At 55.1% G+C, this 21,108-nt stretch overlaps 1 protein-coding gene across 1 annotated transcript in view; it reads right to left on the reverse strand.

Moving 5' to 3' along the window:
- REXO1 (RNA exonuclease 1 homolog) overlaps positions 1–17,668 on the reverse strand; it is a gene marked incomplete at both ends in the record, with an annotated part of 29,291 nt that extends 11,623 nt beyond the window's left edge. Inside the window, one exon of the mRNA XM_080712552.1 lies at positions 17,512–17,668. Coding sequence (XP_080568678.1) covers positions 17,512–17,668 — 157 coding nt within the window. The remainder of the gene's footprint in view (positions 1–17,511) is intronic.
- Positions 17,669–21,108: the final 3,440 nt, after the last annotated feature.

Raw genomic sequence — 21,108 nt, forward strand, 5'->3', positions numbered from 1 at the left:
CTCACAAACTCACATGATGAATAAACAGTGCAATGAAGCAGACGTGACAGACAGGAACTACCTGGGAGGGGGTGGGTTTGAAACCCACACAGTTCAAGGCTGGGCCACCCGAGAGGCAGCGTGGCCCCACCCAGCGTGGCCCCACCCAGCCAGCAGTTACCCTGGGCACTGCTATGTCCAGTTGGGTTCAAGCAATGACTCCACCTCAGCTCCTGAACAGCCTGCAGGTAGCGCCACCACACCTGGTTCCTACAGGCTCTCCTGCTTACAGCAGAATTCACTGGCCCAGCAAGAAAGAAGCCAGTTAGTGTGTCTGCTATGCACAACTGGGCAGACAGAGGGTATCCACTCAACTACCATCTCGTTACATCTGCACAAGACTTTTGTTTTCCACACAAGGCTTTTAAGGAAAAAATATCTTTGAAATACCATTAGCGTAAAAAAGAAAATATGTTCAAACAATGTATGGTGTCTAAAATACCACGAACACCGGGCATGGTGGTGCACACTTGTAGTCCCCGCGCTTGGGAGGCTGAGACAGGAGGATCGCGCAGTTTTGAAACCAGCCTCAGCTACTTAGTGAGGCTCTCAGCAACTTAGTGAGAACCTGTTTCCAAATAAAATATAGGTCTGGGAGTGTAGCCCAAAGGTAGAAAGCCCCTAGGTTCAACCCCCAGTACTACCAAAAATAAAAAAAATAAAAAATAAAATACCATGAACATGGGAGAAGCGAGAGACTAGCAGATGCTGGGCTGCTGGCTGTGAAGATGGAGAAAGGGAGCTGGAAGAGGCGGCTCTCCCTGCAGCCTCTGGAGGGAGCAGCCCTGCCCACACATGGGAGTTTAGGATCTCTGCCCTCCAGAACTGCACGAGGGTAAGTCCGTGACGTGTTTAAGACACAATTTTGTGATGACTATTTACAGCATCCAGAGAACTCTAATACCCTAAAAATGAAAACTTATGGGAAGGATTCCCAAAGTCCAGAGGCAGAAGAGAATACACATGTGCAACTTGCATGACAAAAACCCAGCGTTCTAGCCAGGTGCGATGCACGCCTGTAATCCCAGTACTTGGGAGGCAGAGGCAAGAGGGTCTCTCATTTAAGGCCAGCTGCAGCAACCTCATAAGACCTTGTTTCGAAATAAAAAATTAGACTGGGGGTGTAGCTTGGAGGTAGAATACCAACCTTTGTATGTGTTACACTCAGTACCATACAAAAGAAATTGAGAACCTGAAACCCTAAATGTAGGGCCACCAAGGCAGAAGGGTGAGCACAGAGGCAGGGAGAGCACAGAGGCAGGGAGAGGCTAGGATCAAGGGAGCTCACTCCCTTTGAAAGCATCACCAGGAACCTAAACCAACTGGATGTCACAGGCCAGCCAGTGGCCTGCAGGGCAGCCCCTGGGGCAGCAGATACAATTGTATCTTACTCTAATGCAATGCTGATAAAGAAGACTGGCCTTGAAACCCCATGGCAAAGGGGATGAACCAGGCACCGCTCAGCCCGTGGGGAGACACCCTGTGCCGACCTGCCTGCATCTGAGTGTGCATGCTTTCTGAGCGCCATCAAGTATGCTTTTCCCCTCTGTGCTGAGGATGGAAGCCAGAGACTACTTCGGTCACCACGCCCTGGCCCACTGCCACGCTCAGGGGAGGGCCTGCAGCCGCGGCCATAGGGGACCACACGGATGGACAGCCAAGAGGTGCCCTGGGGCGTTCTGACAAGCAGCACTGGAGACCCCTCCAGGACTTGCACAAGAGTAGGAAAAGAACTTTTGTTATGTTTCTTGCCAGACTGGGGATGGAACCCAGGGGCATTCGACCTCCAAGCTACATCCCCTGCCCAATTTTGTATTTATTTTGAAACAGGGTCTCACAAGTAGCTGAGGCTGTCCTCTAACCGCGATCCTCAGGTCTCGGCCTCCCGAATGGTGGGATTACAAGCATGCGCCACCACGCCCAGCTCCCTATTTTATTCTTCATCTCAGTAAATTGCCGAGGCTGAACGAGAATCTGTGATCCTCCTGTCCCAGCCTCTCAAGTACTGGGGTTACAAGTGTGTGCCACCAACACCACACCTGGCTGAGCTGGTGTGTTTCTGTTATAAGTGACAGTTTTTGTGTATTGTGTCTCTGAGGATTGAGCCCAGGGGCATTCTACTCTGAACTAAACCCCTAGTCCTTTTTTTTATTCTTTATCTTGAAACAGGGTCTTGCTAAATTGTGGAGAGCCTAAATAGCTGAGGCTATGATCCTTCTGCCTCAGGCTCCTAAGCACTGGGATTACAGGTGTGGGCCACTGCCCAGATAACAGTGTTCTGTTGGTTTTTCTTCACAAGTGGGGATGAAACCCAGAGGCATTCTACCTTCAAACTACATCCTCAGCCTATTTTTGATTCTTTATTTGGAAACAGGGTCTCACTGAGTTGCAAAGGGTCCCACTAAGCAGCTGAAGCTGGCCAGGGGTGGTGGTGGCCCAAGGTTGTAGTCTCAGTACTTGGGAGGCTGAGACAAGAGGATCACGGTTCATCACCAACTTCAGCTGCTCAGTGAGGCCGTTTCCAAATAAAGGATAAAGCCGGGCGTGGTGGTGCAGGCTTGTATTCCCCAGCTTGGGAGGCGGAGACAGGATTGCGCAGATTTGAAGCCAGCCTCTCTGGCTTAAGAGATCATTTCCAAATAAAAATAGCGCTAGGGGTGTAGCTCTAAGGTGGAATTCCCCTGGGTTCCATCCCCAGTACTGAAAAAAAATAAAAATAAAACAAAAAACAAAAGCAAAACAAAAGAAGTAAGCCGGGCGTGGTGGTACACGCCTGTAATCCCTGCGCCTGGGAAGCAGAGACAGGAGGATTACGCAGGTTCGAAGCCAGGCTCGCTGTTTTAGGACACCCTGTTTCCAAATAAAAATATAAAAAAATAGGTCTGGGAGTGTAGCCCAGAGGTAGAAGGGTTTCCAGAAACCCCAGTACCACCAAAAAAAAAAAAAAAGTATCTTACGTTGTCGGCAAAAGCCACCATCCTGCCTCATCTTCCCAGATGCTGGGATTACAAGTGTGCACCACCACACCCAGGCATATTACAGCAAAGTTGTAAACAAATATTGTGGGGCAGAATACTACAGGATAGTTACAAACTATGATTATAAGTGACCAGTTGGAAAAAAGTAACTCTTGCAATCCATTAATGATCTGAAGAGAGGTGAGCAATCTATGACTGCACAGAAAAATTCTACTTCAAGGATCTGAAGCCTGCGAAATGCAACCAAGGCAAGTGACTGTCAAGGGCCACGAGCGGACCGCTGTGAGCCCAGTCACCCCGCAAGATAAGCCCGAGTGCTGACTGCGGGTCGCCGGCACCAGGCTGCTGTGTCAGGGCAGACATGAGCCCGCCTCTGACCGCGCCCTCTGGAGACCCACGAGTGGCTCGCCCGGGGCAGTGGCTCGCCTGGGGCAGGACGGCAGGGACAACCAGACGACTGCCAGCAACCAGAACCTTCTGCTTCAGACCGGACTTTCAAATTGGACTTGAACCGATCTGAACTATGTGAATGTGAATTTAAATTGTAATTAATAGAATGTGCTTTGGCTCCTCGTCTGACTAAAGTCTGCCAGAAATAGACTTGAACACTGTGTGATGATTACCCCCTTTTTACTTTACTATGAATAAGCCTGACATGGCCGGGCCTGAGGGCACACCCTTGTAATCCCAGCATTTGGGAAGCTGAGACAGGACTGCAGGTTCAGGCCCAGCCTCAGCAATTTACCCAGACTCTTTCAAAATAAAAAGGGTTGGGGGGTATACCTCTGAGCTATACCCCCAGTCCTTTATTTTTGTGGTCCTGGGGCTTGAACCCAAGGGCATTCTACCCCTAAAATATACCCCCAAACCTATTTGTGTGTGTGTGTGGTTCTGGGGGTGGAATCCAGGGGCTTTTCTACCTCTGGGCTATACTCCCAAACCTATTTTATATTTTATTTGGAAACAAGGTCTCACTAAATTGCTGAAAGCCTAAGTAGCTGAGGCTGACTTTGAACCTATGTGATCCTTCTGTCTCAGCCTCCCAAGCACTGGGATTACGAGCGTGCGCCACCACACTCAGCTCACCCCCAGACCTATTTTATTTTGAAACAGGGTCTTACTAAGTTACGGAGGGCCTCGCTAAGATGAGGCTGGCTATAAATCTGCAATCCACCTGTCTCAGCCTCCCAGGTACTGGGATTACAAGCCTATCCCACCACACCTGGATTTTTTTTGGGGGGGGGGTTATGGGGCTGGAACCCAGGGTCATTCTACTTCTGAGCTACACCCCAGCCCTATTTTTTATTATTTTATTTTTTAAACTGGTTCTGAGTTGCAAGGAGCCTAATAGCTGATGTTGTCCTGGAACCAGGATCCTCCTGTCTCAGCTTCCCAAATGCTGGGATTACAAGCATGCACCAACATGCCCCGCTGATCTTTTTATTTTACTTTTATTATTTTTTACTGTACTGGGGATGGAACCCAAGGGCATTGTACCTCCGAGCTATACCCCCCAACCCTATTTTTAGTCTTTTTATTTTTTGAAACAAGTTCTCACTGAGTTGGAAGGACCTACATACCCGAGGGTGTCCTCAAATGGGATCCTCGCTATCTCAGCCTCCAGAGTGCTGGGATTACAAGGGTGTACTAAGCTCTTTATATTTTAAGACAAGGTCACACTAAGTTGCTGAGGCTGGCCTTGAACCTGTAATCCTGTCTCAGCCTCTCAGTTCCAGGATCACGGGTGTGTGCCACTGCACTTGGCAGCACTGGTTTTTAAGGGCCTGGTGGCATCTTCCTGCTTAAATTTTATCTTGAGGTGCCTTGGGATGAAACCCAGGGGCCTGTGCTAAGCAAGCCCTGTACCCTAGGCCAGGGTCCTCCTTGAGCTGTACCTCCCACCCCACACAGGCGAGCTCCCTGTGAGCACGGACACTAGCAGCTCAGAACCTGAGCTCCTAGCCAGCTGCTCTGCCCAAACACAGTACCCACCTGAGCCTAAGCCACTGGAGGCTCCAGAAACACTGCACCAGAGGTAAAGAAACCACCAGCCAGGGAGTCACACCCACAATCCCTTTGGGCTTCACTCCCACGGCCCATTTCCCCACATGAATACAAGGTATTATCCTGGCCTAGACAGGTCTACAGGCTGAGCACAACCACCAGGTGCTGGGTCAGACAACCTGTAGCTTGGCACAGCACAGGGGCCATGCCATGGGGACAGGAACCCAGCCCTGAAGCAGAAGGTGCCGTCCATGCCCCAAAGCCCCAAAGCGGCCCACTGCCCCACCCTACCTTAGAGGCAGGTTTCCTGGCCTGGAAAATATTTTTATGCTGCCCAGTGTCCCTGGGAGCTCGCCTGTGTGGGGTGGGAGATACAGCTAAAGGAGGACCCTGGCCTAGCGTACAGGGCTTGCTTAGCACAGGTCCCTGGGTTTCATTCCGAGGCACCTCAAGATAAAATTTAAGCAGAAAGATGCCACCAGGCCCAGTGGGGCCTGCCTGCCAGTAACCTCAGTGCTCGCAAAGCTGAAATGGGAGGATCACAGGTTCAAAACTGCCTCTGCAACTAAGCAAGAGGCTTGAAAATAAATAAAATAGGGCTCGGGTATAGCTCCGAAGTCGAATGCCCTGGGTTATAAAAAGCAGAAAGCGAAGGTGGGAAGGGCCCGAAGGGGAGAGAGGTGCTGAGAACTCATCTTGGCGGACAAGTTTGGTAAACAAGATTAATTTGCTTTCTCTCAGAAAAAGGACCTGGCACTTGCCAGGGTGGCTAGGAAGCCTCTAAGTGCTCCCAAGAGCCAGGACAGAGCCTTCCCTGCGCACCAGGAGAGCCAGCTCTCTCTGCCGGAGCTCCAGCCCCCAGCTGGAGCCCTCCCCGACCCAGGCCTGACCTCGGTCCCTGGTGACCAGCTCCTCAGAGGCGTCCGGCAGCAGGGCTCCAGGTCAGGCTGGACACCTGCAAGCACACCTGTAAGCGTTACTTCCAGGGGCCCTCATCCCTCCCCCACTGACCTGCCATCGCCCTCAACTGGGACCCGGGGTCCCCAGTGAGCAGGAGACCTGGCGCATGCTCCCTTGCACTTGGAATTGCCAGAACACCCTGAATGACAAGAAGCTGGAGCACACAGGCCTCCTCGAACCCCGGCTCGCGCCATGCACTCCGTCACTGCTCCACCACAGGCAGCCCATTGGCAGAGAAGCAAAGCGGGCCTAGAGGGGAAGCTTGGAGAGCTGCCCACCCTGGCACCCGGCCTGTCTCCGCTAACTTGGAGGCCCAGTGAGTCCTCAGGATGTCCACTGCCCCAACCCACATCTCTCCCCAAGGCCCAGTGATTGTGCACAATCCCACCAACTCCGGGCTCTGAGCAAGCTCCCCCGCCTAAGGGATGGTCTCAGCATCCTGATCCCAAAGAGGAAGCAGCTAGGGCCCGCCCCAGAGCCTGGCCAGACATGGAGAGTCGCCGGGTGGACAGGGGAAGCCTCCTGCATGGCGCACGGGTCCGAGGTGGAGGACAGCCCGGAGGCACGGCTGGTACGAGTGCACCCGTTGCCCTGGTCTTTCCCAGGAAGGGGGTTCCAGCAGCACGGTCCAAGGTCCCCACAGCAAGCTGTCATACTTTCTTCCAGGCCGCCCAGACACCCTGACGCAGGATATCCTGAGGCCCTACTCCTGGGCATCCAGGCTTCTCCATGCCCTCTGCACTGCGCACAGTGGACCATGGGAGGGTGGCAGGTCACCGCGCAGGCCTCCTGGGAGCCCACCCTGAGGGAATCAGCAAGAGCCCTCCACCTTCGGAGCCCGGCCCTCTGCTCCAAGGCGCCACACCAGGGCTTCTGGCATGTGGAGCCACACAGCCAAAACACAGAAAACACTGCCCAGCCGGAGCTCCGGGGACAGCTAGCTCAGCTCTGAGGCACAGACAGACACCGGAGGACAGCCCCGAGAGCTCATTCACCTCGGCCTGCTGGGCTGCCCCCACGCCCAGTGGGCAGCACTGCCCATGACTAAGGCCTGAAGGACCACCACGGCGCTCACGGCAAGATGCCAGGCAGCAAGGTCATGGGCAGGGAAGCTCAGGGCCTTTGCAGTGCGGCTCCCTCCCTCACGTCTCATCCACCCCCTGAAGTCCACTTCCTCCAGGCAGCCCTCGGGATCCTCCTGTACCACCAGCCGTGCCCCTGGCAGCCCCCGCCATGCGCCCAAGCGGCCTGTGACCGTCAGCTGCATTGGGCCATCTGTCTGCCAGGACAAAGGGACACGCTGATTGGTCCAGTGCTAGGAGGCGCCCTAGGAGAAGCCCGGTGCCAGAGCCCCGAGTGCACCCTCCACCACCTACGGCCCCCAGCCAGCAGCTCCACACCCTGAGCCGGGCGTGGGGCCCAGAGTCTGCAGTGACCTGGGAGCGTAAACCAGGAACACCCGGTGACAGAGCTGTGGCCTGTGGTGAGGAGACGCCAGGAGAGGGGGCGCAGCACAGCCCAAGGGAAACACCCAGGCTCCGAAGCTGCATCCTCAGCACGCGCTCCCCACTTCGGAGCAGACTAGAAGGGCCCCAGCAGCACCTCCAGACTGTACTAGAGGACAAGCGGTGAACAGACCTCAATGGGGAGCACTGCTGGGAGCCCCGAAGCACACCCTCCCAAAGGTGCGGGAGCCCCAAGCACGCACTCAGAACCACACAGGCCACCCCAGGCCCCTCTGCTCTGCCTCCCTACCAGGACCCCGCGTAGTGTATCTGCAGTCATACTTCCAGCCGCCAGGCAACTCCTATTCACCCTCAAAACCCAGATCAGAGCTGCGCCCTGTGGCACATGCCTATAATCCCAGTACTTGGGAAGCTGAGACAGGAGGATCACAGGTCTGAGGCCAGCCTCAACAACTTGAGACCCGCAGCATCTTAGTGAGATCCTGTTTCAAACTAAAAAAGGTCTGGAGGGCCGGGCATGGTGGCACAAGCTTGTCATCCCAGCATTCGGGAGGCTGAGACAGGAGGACTGCAGTTTGAGGACAGCATCAGATACTTAATGAGGCCCTTTGCAACTCAGGGGACCCTTTTTCAAAATAACGAATAAAAAATAGGGCTGGGGGTGGAGCTCGAAGACAGAATAATCCTGGGTTCAATTCCCAGTATCTATATCCCTCAAAACCTGGATTAGTAGTCTGTGGTAGACACACCTGTAATCCCAGCACTTGGGAGGCTGAGACAGGAGGATCACAGTTTCAAGGACAGCCTCAGCAAGTAGAGAGACTCAGCAACCTAGCAAGACCTGCTTCCAAATGAGCAATAAATCAGGCTGGGAGTGTAGCGTGAAGGGAGAATGCCTCTGGGTTCAATCCCCAGGACCAAAGTGGAAAAAAAAAAAAAAATCCAGGTTAGTAACCGCCTATGGATGGCCCAGTTCCCCTGCACCTCTGGGTGCCAGCTGCAAAGCCTGGCCGCACTGCGCTGCGGCCCCCAAACCTGCCACCTAGTCCCCTGTAGTCCCACGGGTATTGATTCAAACAGACCCCTGGCAAGGCCCTCGGTGGGCACCAAGGCAGCTCCCACTATTAGAGAGGACGCTGAGGCCCGGGTGGGAGTGCCCAGACCCCCACCCCAGTCCCAGCCAAGTGGGAGGGGAGGCAGGAGGGCAGTTTCCCAAGAAGCTCGGCTGTGCCCTGCAGCCCTCCTGGATGGGAGCTCCATCCTGACGGCTGCTTCTGGAGAACCTTGGGGTGCCCACGGGACCACCCAGCATACGGGCCCACATCTACTTCCCAGAGGGCGCACGCTGACCAGGTCAGTGCTCCCAGGTCTCACCCTGGTACCAAGGCAAGGCAGGGAAGGTGCCAGGCACCAAGGTGGCTGCCTCTCACTTCCAGTTAGGACCCCACTTTCCCCTGCAAAGCACATCACAGCAAGCACACCGATGGCCCCAAGAATGAGCACAGCACACCCCGCCTGCCTCACTGCCGCCCTGGGCCAGGTGACATCGATGTGGCCGGGCTGGGAAGAAGAGGGAGGAGAAGAATGTTAACACACGCAGCCCGCACCAGCTGAGCCCACCAAGCAGAATGGACACCAAGGCAAGGCCGCACCACAGAGGGGTCAAGGTGTCTTCCTGTGGGGCTCCACTCTGGGGGCCCCTGCGCCTCCCGTCTGGAAACCCCAGAGTAGGCAGGGAAGCCACGAGGGCTTGGGGTAGCGCACACCAACCACCAGCATGAGTCCCCGGCCTCTCCCCACCGGCATGCTGTGCCCACCGGCCCCAGCAGGCCCCTCCCTGGCACCCAGGCTGGGGAAGGGGCACAGCAGTTGTGGGGGTGCTGGGATACAAGACTAAGGTGTCCCCTTAGCTGACCAATGTGGGTACCAGGCCAGACCGTCCTCTGACACAGGCGTGGGCCTTGGAGGGTGCTGAGCAGCATGCTGGCCTCTACCCGCCCCATGCCAGGAGCTCCGCCACGTCTCCAGACTCACTCAGGGTCCCGGGACAGGGCGCAGTCTGCGCTCCTACTCCACCCATTCAGACTAAGCAGAGGCTCTAGAAACACCAGAACAGCCCCCTCTTCCCACAGAGGCCTCACAGGTGGCCCAAGCCAGGCACAGTGGAGCAGGCTATAATCCTAGTACATGGGTGGCAGAGACAGGAAGACTTAGGAGGCCCTCTGCAATCTCGTGAGACCCTGTTTCAAAAATAAAAATAGCCGGCGTGGTGGCGCACGCTTGTAATCCCCGCACTTGGGAGGCGGAGACAGGAGGATCGCACAGGTTTGTAGCCAGCCTCGCTGGCTTAAGAGACCCTGTTTCCAAATAAAAATATAAAATAGGTCTGGGAGTGTAGCCTGGAGGTAGAAGGGTTTCCAGGAATCCCAGTACCACCAAATAAATAAATAAATAAATAAATATTCAAACTGGGCATGGTGGCACAGGCTTGTAATCCCTGCGCTTGGGAGGCTGAGACAGGAGGATTGCACAGGTTTGAAGCCAGCCTCAGCTACTTAGTGAGGCTCTCAGCAACTAGGTAAGACTCTGTTTCCTGCCGGGCATGGTGGCGCACGCTGGTAGTCCCCGCGCTTGGGAGGCGGAGACAGGAGGATTGCGCAGGTTCGAAGCCAGCCACGCTGGTGTAAGAGACCCTGTTTCAAATATACTAAAATAGGTCTGGGAGTGTAGCCCAGAGGTAGAAGGGCTTCCAAGAACCCCAGTACCATCAAAAAAAAAAAAAAAAAAAAAAAAAAGATTCTGTTTCCAAAGGAAAATAGGTCTGGGAGTATAGCCTGGAGGTAGAAAGTCTCTGGGTTCCACCCCAAGTACCATGGTGGCATGATGGCACACACTTATAATCCTAGCATTTTGAGAAGCTGAAACAGGAGGATGGCGGTTTGAGGACAGCCTCAGCTACTTAGTGAGGCCCTTTGCAACTCAGTGAGACCCTGTTTCAAAATAAAGATTAAGAAATAGGGCTGGAGATGTAGCTCGGAGGTAGAATGTCCCTGGGTTCCATCGCCAGTACTGCAAAAAATTAATTAATTAATTAAAGTAAATTTAAAAATAATTAAATAGCCGGGCATGGTGGCGCATGCTTGTAACTCCAGCATTCGGGAGGCTGAGACAGGAGGATCATGGTTCACGCCCAGCCTCAGCTACTTAGTGAGGCCCTTTGCAACTCAATGAGACCTTGTTTCAAAATAAAGAATAAAAATAGTTCTGGGAGTGTAGCTTGTAGGTAAAATGCCCCTGGGTTTGACCCCCAGTACTGAAAAACAAAAAAAAGAACAAAAAATAATTAAATAAGCTGGGCATGGTGGCACATGATTTCAGGCCAAGTATTTGGGAGGGTGAGACAGGAGGATCACAGGTTCAAAGCCAGACTCAGCAACTTAGTGAGGCTCTTGGCAACCTAGCAAGACCCTGTTTCCAAATAAAAAATAAAATAGGGCTGGGAGAGTAGCTCGGAATAGAACACCCTGGCTGGGAGTAGTGGTGCATGCTTGTAACCTCAGTACTTGGGGGCTGAAGCAGAAGGATAACAGGTTCAGAGCTAGTCTCAGCAACTTAATGAGGCTCTCAGAAATTTAGTGAGACCCTGTTTCCAAAAAGAAAAATAAGTCTGGGGGCAGGCTGGGCGTGGTGGCGCACGCTTGTCATCCCCGCGCTTGGGAGGCAGAGACAGGAGGATCGTGCAGGTTCGAAGCCAGCTGTGCGTGCTGGCTTAGGAGACCCTGTTTCCAAAATAAGAATGTAAAAATAGGTGTGGGAGTGTAGCTCGGAGGTTGAAGGGCTTCCAGGAACCCCAGTACCACCAAAAAAAAAAGTCTGGGGGTATATAGTATGGAGGTAGGTCCCTGGACTCCATCCCCAGTCTCAGTCTCAGTCTCAGTCTGGTCTGTCTGTCTGTCTGTCTGTCTGTCTGTCTGTCTCTCTCTCTCTCTCACACACACACAGAGTAGAATGCCCCCTGGGTTTAATACCCAGCACCACAAAAATGATTAAATAGATCCTGGGATGTAGCTCAGTGGTAGAACATCCCTGGGTTCAAGCTCCAGTACCAAATAAATAAAGCCAGGTGTGGTGGTACACACCTATAATCCCAGTATGTGGGAGGCTGAGATAGGAGGATAGTGGATTCAAGACCAGCCTCAACAACTGAGCAACACCCTGTTTCCCCAATGAAAAATAAAATAGAGATAAGGGTATAGCTCAGAGGTAGAATACGTGGGTTCAACCCCCAGTACCAAATAAAAAATTAGAAACGAAAGCCCTCAGCCATCCAGAGGGCCCAGGTGAAGGCCACCGGACAGCAGAATTCATCTGTGAAGCATTGCCACAACCTCCGCGGAGCGCAAACCCAGGGAGCTCCGTGCTTGCATCCGGGAGGGACTCGGCACGCTGAGCAATGTAAGGAGCACCTCTGACCTTCCCGGCCTCCCCCACGAGTCTCAAATGAATGTCACTCCCAGCCAGGCATGTGGCACAGGCCTATAATCCTAGTACTTGGGAGGCTGAGATAGGACGAGCACAGGTTCGAGACAACATCATGTATGTGTAAACCCAGGGGCACTGTACCTCCAAGCTACACCTTCAGTCCTATTTTTAATTTTTTATTTTGAAACAGGGTCTCACTAAGTCGCAGAGGGCCTCAGTAGCTGAGGCTGGCCGAGAACCTGCGATCCTCCTGTCTCAGCCTCCCAAGTGCTGGGATGACAAGCGTGTGCGGCGCCCGGCCTATCCTCAGCATCTTAGTAAGACGCTGGGAGTGTTACTCAGAGGAAGAACACTTCTGGATTTATTACCCAGTAAACACACACACACACACACACACACACACACACACACACACACTGTTATTTCCAGTCCAGAAAAAAAGTGCTTTAAAGATAAAAGCATCAGGTGAGTGGAGGTGACTTGTTCAGCAGGCACCATCCAGCGGCCATTTTCGCACAGGTGGACTGGCAGTAGAAGTCATGGGAGGTGGATTTAGTCCTTCCAAAAAGATGACTGCTTCGGAAATCCAGGCCCTTTCCTCTAACCATTTTCAGAAGCAACCAAGAACAGAGCCACCCATGGACTGACAGACAGGATTAGCTGAGCTGCAGGCTCCTCGCTGGGAGGAAAAGGGCTTCCCCAGAAAACCAAGTGGCCTCCTCAGGAAACCACCCAAGACCAGGGCACCTAGCAGGGTGACTGCCCAGCAGAGAAGCTGGCAGTATTTGGGGCAGATGGGAGGGGAGTGCTGCCACCACTAAGAAAGAGCAGGGAAGCTGTTCCATGCCCCCAGATCCACAGGAGGCTCCCCAGAGAGCAAGGGCCCCAGCGTCCACATGCAACTGTTCCTCCCACTGCCCCTAGCACCCAAAGCAGACCAAGGAGGCAGCGAGGCTGGCCGACATCCACAGCTTTTTGGGGTCCCTAGGCAGGCCTCCCTGGGAGTAGAGGCTCCGTGGCAGTCCACTCCCTTTCAGGGCCTGGGCCCCCAAGGCACCCTGTGTTAGGTCTTTGAGAAGATGGCAGAGAGTGGCAAGGATGTCACCCCCAAGCTGTGTGTGGGCCCAGTGGGCACTCAGCTTTCACCTGTGGGCAGCACGCTACAGCCCCGCCAACAGCAGCAAGGCCACCATCTCCCTGCCTCTCCCCCTTCCTGGGCCGGACCTCTCTGGCAACACAGCACTTAGCTCATACAGGGAACACTCAGCTTTCAGAGAAGAGGTGCTCAAGCCCAGTAATTCTGTTCTGCCCCCAAGCAGTCACCAGGCCTTCACGGGGCCCGGCCCGGCCTCCCGCTCAGCGGTCACACATGCGTGGGCTTTCTCTACCTCAGCCTTGGCTTCCGCATCTGTAAACTAAGCACAACTCTTCCCTCTACCCTGTGAAGGCCACAGATAGAACCTGGCTGAACAAGCACACAGAACTGCACAGGATCCAGGAGCCTAGAGCCACACTGGGAGGCTCAAAAGACCGCCTGCCCAGGGCCAGGGCACAGTGCCAGCACTCCCTCAGCCCCCTCAGACGGCTGCCCTACAAGCAGAGGAAGAAACAGAGGGCAAAAGAGAAGCCCCACATGGCAAGGAAGGTTGTGCTGGAGGCTGGCGTGGTGGCGCACGCTTGTAATCCCAGTACTTGAGAGACTGAGACAGGAGGCTCGCGGGTTCATGGCCAGTGTCAACTACTTAGTGAGGCCCTCTGCAACTTCGTGAGACCCTATTTCAAAATAAAAAAATTAGAGCCGGGTGTGGTAGCGCACACTTGTAATCCCAGCATTTGGGAGGCTGAGACCGGAAGATCACGATTCGTGGACAGTCTCAGCTACTTAGTGAGGCCCTCTGCAACTCGGTGAGACCCTGTTTCAAAAATAAAGAATAAAAAATTGGGCAGGGCATGTAGCTCGGAGGTCAAATACCTCTGAGTTCCATCCCAGACCCTCCAAAAAAAAAAAAAAAAAAAAATTAGACAGGCATGGTGGCGCACGCTTGTAATCCCAGTTCTTGGGAGGCTGAGACAGGAGGATTGCACAGGTTCCAAGCCAGCCTCAGGTACTTAGTGAGGCTCTCAGCAACTCAGTGAGACCCTGTTTCCAAATCAAATATAAAATAAGTCTGGGAGTATAGCCTGGAGGTAGAAAGCCCCTGGTTCCATCCCCAGTACCACCAAAAAAAAAAAAAAAATTAAAAATAGGAGCTGGGCATGATGGCGCACGCTTGTAATCCCAGCATTTGGGAGGCTGACACTGGAGGATTGCGGTTCGTGGACAGCCTCAGCTGCTTAGTGAGGTCCTCTGCAACTTAGTGAGACCGTGTCTCAAAATAAAGAATAAATAATAGGTCAGGGGGTGTAGTTCGGAGGTCGAATGTCCCTGGGTTCCATCCCCAGACCCGCAAAAAAAAAAAAAAAAATTAAAAATAGGGCTGGAGTTGTAGCTCGGAGACAGAATGGCCCTGGGTTCAATCCCTAGTACAAAGAGAGAGAGAGAGAGAGAGAGAGAGAGAGAGAGAGAGAGAGAGAGAGAGAAAAAAGGTAAGTTGAGCTCGGGTGGGATCCTGACTCTTTCCAAAGGGAGGCAGCCTTTACCCAAAGGTAACCAGAGGCCTATACCCCACCAGAGATGAGATGGGAACTAGCTGTTTATTTCCTGCCAACAAAAGGAGAATGTGGAAGGCCCCCCTGGGATAAAGGGTAAGCAGGTGCATTCTTCCCATGGGTCTGCGGGGCACACAGGACATCACCAAAGAACCCCCTCTCCAAATGATCCTGTGGGAAGCTAACTGGCCATTTGTGGTATAGAAAGACATTAAGACTGCCATAGCACAGCAGGAACAACCTACGGAACCCATGCTTGGAAGGCAGCATGTGGACAGCAAAAAGCCAGGGCTGGGCTGGAGCTGCTGCTTAGTGGTTAGCACTGACCTAGCACACAGGGAGCCACAGGTACATCTCCAGCAGCCCCTTCCCCACACATACAGCCAGGATGTATCTGGATTAAAGGATTGGTGAGGGGCCTGGCCATCGAGATGCTTTTTTTTTTTTTTTTTGTACTAGGCACTGAACCTCTTAGCTACACCCTCAGTCCTTTTTTTTTTCCCTTAATTTTTTTTTTTTTTTTTAAATAGAATCACACTAAGCTGTTAAGGCTGGTCTCGAATCTGAGGTCCTCCTATCTCAGCCTCCTAAGTACTGGGATTGCAGGCATGTGCCACCATGCCTGGCTCAAACTGCTCTTGCAGAAAATCACACAAAATGCCAGTAAGAACATAGTTGAGAAACTGCACTTGAACAGGGTAAAAACAGGCACAGTGAGCCGGCATAATGGCTGAGGACTCGCACACGCACTCCCTCCGCCATCTCCCCAGTGCCCACCCGAGCTGGCCCAGGGCTCCCCGGATAGCCCCACCTTTGCTAAGGTGTCTGCGGGCACACTGGCTTTGCCCATGGTAGGCTGGGAGGAGGCCCGCGTCCTATTCAGCTCTGAATCCACACATCTAGTGCAGCGAGGATGCCATGTGCCGGGTGTGAAACTGACCACGAGTGCTCTGCAGACAACTGGCTGCAGGTGCAGGCCTTCTGAGCAGTTATGTGGGAAAGTTGAGAAATGAAAAAATACATATCCTCTTTTCTCTGGCAAAGGAAAACAGGCCCATGATCTAGGAAGAATGGTCCTTTTTTGAAGTCAGAAGATCCCGAGTCCAAGGTCACTGTTTTAAGGAGAATGTGAGACATGTTTGAAACTGATATTGGATAAGGAATCTTGGGAGATAAGATATTAGGATAGCTGGGCGTGGTGGCGCACACTTGTAATGCCAGCATTCGGGAGGGAGGCTGAGAGCTGGAGGATCACGGTTCTCAGCTACTTAGTGAGGCCCTCTGCAACTCAGTGAGACCCGGTTCAAAATAAAGAATAAAAAATAGGGCAGGGTGTGTAGCTCAGAGGTAGAATGCCCTGCGTTCCATCCCCAGACCTGCAAATAAATAAATAAATATATATTAGGGGCCGGGCATGGTGGCCCACACCTATAATCTCAGTACTTGGGAGGCTGAGACAGGAGGGTCACAGGTTCAAAACCAGCCCTGGCAACTCACCAAAGCCCTCAGCAACTTAATGAGACCCTGTTTCAAAATAATATAGGGGTGGGAGTGTAGCTTTAAGGTAGAATGCCCATAGGTTCACTCCCCAGTACGACAAAAATAAATAAGTGAAATAAAATAGGACTAGGTGTGTAGCTCAGAGGTGGAATGCCGTAGGCTCAATAAGAAAGTCTAGGGGGAGGGGGAAAGGGAATCAAAGAAAGAAGGAAATCAAATAACACCAGGGCCAAGCCTGAAGGGAGAGGCCCCAAAGGAGAGATCTCTGGGAGAAGACTGACACTACAACTAGTTTTTCTTTTGTGGTACTAGAGATGAAACCCAGCGACATTCTACCTCCGAGCTACAACTCCAGCCGTGTTCCCCCCTCCCTGGTATTGGGGATGGAACCCAGGGGCATTCTACCTCCGAGATACACCCCCAGCCCTATTTTTTTATTCTTTATTTTGAAACTGGGTCTCACTAAGTTGCAAAGGGCCTAAGTAGCTGAGGCTGTCCGGTCTTAGCCTCCCGAATGCTGGGATGACAAGCGTGGGCCACCACGCCCGGCTATTTTTACTTTTATTTGAAACAGGGTCTCGGTAAGTTGCAGATGGCCTCGCGGCGAGCCTGTAATCCTCCGGTCTCAGCCTCCCAAGTACTGGGATGACAAGCCTGCGCCACCACGCCCGGCGACACTACATCTTAATAATCTCCCTCCAGTCCTTTCTGTGCGCTTCTCTCCTCCTTTGCTCTTCTCCAAATCTTCAGGGTTTCTAACGTCTCACTTCAATTCCCACCGGTTTACGAGAAACCCTGCTGATCCCTGAAGGCTGCCAAGACGGGCTAATCACCATGATGGCGGGACGAACAAATAAGTCTACCAGGGCTCTCGGCTCAAACAAGCAGGGCATTCCTTGGAAGCCTCGGCCTGTCTAACCCTTTTATTTCCCTTTCCGCCGTGTCTGTCACAAGCTTAGGCAGATAGCCCGTGCGCCTACGCCGCCCAGGACTCAGCTACTGGGGCCAACGGTGGCCACTATCAGAGGAGCGGCCGGGGAAAGTGTCGTGCAAATAAACAAAGGCTGCCACGAGCACGTGGGGCCGAGGGAAGCGGCGGGAGCGGTTCCTTTTCGGAGACATGAGGCCGCGCCCGTTGCCCAAGCCCCCTGTGCTCGGGGCCGGGCGCCCCGCCTGCGCCATCTCACTCCGCCTTCGCGACAACCCCAGAGGGCGCGTCCTTTTTGTGGTTTACGTGTTTACATTCCCAGGAACGAAGCTCGACGTGCCACTTGTACTGGGTCTGGGGGCGAGGGGTCTTGGCGCCGCTGGGGGGGGCCGTCGCCCGCGCACAGGCCAAGAAGGAGCTGGGCGGGAACGGGGAGGCCGCGGGCCCGGCGGCGCGGTGCAGACCCCAGCCGGAGAGCCGAGCGGGGCAGGCGAGCGGGCATTACCTGGTGCGGGGGACGCCGCTCCGCCGCCGCCGGGCGCGCCGGAGCCCCGGGCCCCGCGGTGCCGGAAGTGGCAGTAAGGCCGCCGGCAGGGCCCCCCGGGCGACCCCGCCCAGTACGGGCAGTCAATGGCCCGGAAGAAGCCAGTGGAGCGTAGCATGGTCCGTCCCGCGGCGGGGCCCCGGCCCGGAGCCGCCCGGGCCCCCCGGGCCCCTCACTGGCGCCGCGGTCGCCGCCGCCCGCGCCTCACGGACCCCGCCGCCGCCATCTTGCTCCGAGGCCCCCGGAGGCCCCCGAGACGCCGCCGCAAGGGACCCTGGGAAGGGCTGCCCGCGGCGCGCCTGCTCAGAAACGCGCGTTCCCGCGGGGCCGTGGCGGACGCCAGGCTCCTGGACCGGGACACGAGGAGGTCTCAAGAGCTCGGGACGGTCTGCTCTTGGGCCCCGGGAGCCTCTCGGGCGCCGCCGCCTGGCCCTCCGCGGCTACCGCCTCGCCATCTTGGGTCCCAGGCCCCGGCTGCGACTGGGCTGTCCACGGCGCGCCTGAGAAAAAAATAGCATCTTTTATTCGTACTCATTAACGCAGCGCCTTGAAGCGCCCCCTGGGGGACAAGGCGGATCCTGCGGGCGGCTCTCACCTGAACAGGGCCCACCCGAGACCCTCGCGTGCCTCACGCTCCAAAGCTCACGTGGCCCCCGTGTGCAGTGGGCTCTTAACAATGCTTTAATCTCCTCCACTGGGGTGGCAGCCTAATCCACCGCATATTCTCTCATTTGTTCATAGAATATAGAGCGCCTACTGTATACTAAGTCCCGAACTTGCCCCCAAAGCAGCTGCGCCAGGTTACAGCCCGACAAGCAGTAATGTGAAGGTTCCCGTTTCTCCAGTACTTGCTATTATCAGTCTTTGGAAGCTAGCCATTTCGGTAAGTATAAAGTGCTATCTCCTTGTGGTTGTGGTTGACATTTTCCTGGAGGCTAATAATATGGGTTATCTTTTCACGTGCATACATACTGGCCTTTTATAGAGAAATGTCTATTTCTCTATATAGGGTACCTTTTTTTGTGGTACTGGGGGTAGAACTCAGGGGCTTTTCTACCTCCAGGCTATGCTCCCAGACCTATTTTTTATACTTTATTTGGAAACAGGGTCTCACTAAGTAGCTGAGGCTGGCTTCAAACCTGTGCGATCCTCCTGTCTCAGCCTCCCAAACCCTGGGATTACAAGTGTGCGCCACCATGCCCAGCTAGGGTACCCTTTATTTAGGGTAGGGAATGGGCCTCACATGAGAAAGTAGCTTTTAGAGTTCTGAATGAGGGGGAAAGGGGGAGTGCCCCGAAAAAGCTGGAAAAAAAAAAGTGTTCCAGGCAGAGGGCAGAGCTTGTACAAGGGTCCTGGGGCAGGACAGGGCCTGACATGTTGGAAGAGGCCTGTGTTGGCTGGAGAAGAGTGAACAGGGGGGAGAGGAAGAAGAGGTAAGGAGGGAGCGGGACGGGTTGTGCAGGGACATTGAGGGTCACCTGGAGGACTTGGGCTTTGCCGTGCAGGCTGAGGTTCGGGACCTGACTCCGGGGAACAGGTACCCTCTGGTGGCTAAGGGAGGGAGGACAGAACTGCACCAGGGAACCAGGGCTGGTGTGTATACCCTCTTCCAGGTGGGCTGTAAGTAGGGAGAGGGGAGCCGGGCGTGGTGGCGCACGCTTGTAATCCCCGCGCTTGGGAGGCTGAGACTGGAGGATCACGTAGGTTCGAAGCCAGCCTCTGCTGGATTAAGAGACCCTGTTTCCAAATAAAAATATAAAATAGGTCTGGGAGTGTAGCCCGGAGATCAAAGGCCCTTGGTTCCATCCCCAGTACCACCAAAAAAAGTTGCGGAGGGCTCCACTAAATAGCTGAGGCTGGCCTCGAACCTGCGATCCCGTCTCAGCTTCCCAAGTGGTGAGTACGATGCACACACGTACCAGCACACACTCACAAGCATACCCATCCGAGGACAGGTCCCAGGACCCGGGGAGAGGTCAAGCCGAGCTGGCACCAGCCGCGTAGTGCCAAGGGGCGGCCACCAGGTGGCGGGCCAGCGCCTTCTCTGGGCGGGATTTGGCGAGGCCCGGGAAGGGCAGGTGCACAGAGGAGGGCCCGCCCCGCCCCCACCGCGGGGCATTGGCGGGATGTGGAGTCTCTTTTTCCCAGGGAGGGGCTCAAAGCTCTCACCCGCTTCTCAGTGCTCCCGGGAGCCCCCATCCAGCCCACCGAAGGGCCCCCCAGTTGGCAGCTGGCGTAGGCAGGCGCTCAATACGTGAGCCAGGCCCAACGGGGGCTTGGGCGGAAAGCGAGGGTCTGAGCCGGGCCAGTCGCGCCATGGCGCTGCCCCAGGGGCGCAGGCTCCCGGCCTCCGCAGGCGCCGGAAGGGGGCGGAAGATGGACGCCCCCGGGAGCCGAGCCGTGTCACCCAGCCACGGTTGCCGGGTAACGGGGCAGGCGGGGGGCGCAGCTGTGCAGGCGTGGGTGCCAGTGTGCGCGAACTGCTGCGGGAGGCCCGGGCGGCCCCTCCTGGGCCTCGGGGCCGGGGCCTTTCCAGTCCCAGCCAGAGAGGCTTGGCCACTCCCCCACCCACCCGTTCACTGACTCAGTTTCCCCAGCGGGTGGGGCAGTGAACCCCCAAGCTGAGAGCCCTCCACGCGAACAAACCACATTAAGACACGGGAGCAGGGTTTACAAAAGGGCTCGTTTAATTAAATACAAGGATGAGGCCAGGCGAGGAGGGTACCATTCACAAAAGCACAGGCTCCTGGGGCTCCCCCCCCCCAGTCCTTCAGAGAGGAGCCCCCGATTCCCAGCAGTCCCCGGGTCCTGGGACTGCAGGCCGCCCACCTGCAGGGGGCAGGCACCTGCTGGGGCTGGGACCTAGCAAGACACATCCGGAGACACGAGGAAAAGGGCCCCAGCTCCCCCACCCACCCCACAGACTAAGGCATCCTTAGGGTGTGCCAGAGCACGGGCTTGCCCCACAAGGTCGTTCAGGAGGGGGGCGGAGGACAGAGGGTGGTGGCCCGCCAAGCCCAGCTCCAAAGGGCAAACCTGGCCTCCCCCCCCACCCCTGCAGGGACCGGGAGCGGGCAGGGGGGCCTGGGTACAGGTAGAGGCCAGCGGTGTCTAAACCTCAAAAACCCCAGTCAGGGGAGGACCAAGGAGATTCTGGAACAAATTAGGGTACCCAAAACCTGCAGCCAGCGTCAAGGCGGGGCCAGGCCCTCTCTGGGTCTGGGGCAGGGAGTCAGGGCCCCTCCATTCCAAAGGATACCCACCCCCACTCTGCAGGAAGACAGGAGACCCACCCAGCAGATGGCCCCAGAGAGACAACTCTCCACCCACCCACACTCACACCCCCTGAGGACAGGCAGGACCACCCACCCAGACAAACAGGAAAGGGATTGGCGCCTGAAAAAATACTCTATCCGGTCCAAAAAAAAACCGAGCTACCCCAGGAGTCTCAATAGTTGGGCCTCCTGCTTCCAGTCCATGGGGCCGGGGGAGTGGAGGGCACCCCCTCTCCGGTACCCAGGGAGAAGGGACACGGGGCTCCAGCTTACCTGCCCGCCC

The sequence above is a fragment of the Muscardinus avellanarius genome (assembly GCF_963383645.1).
Source record: "Muscardinus avellanarius genome assembly, chromosome: 16".
Taxonomy (NCBI): Eukaryota; Metazoa; Chordata; class Mammalia; order Rodentia; family Gliridae; genus Muscardinus; species Muscardinus avellanarius.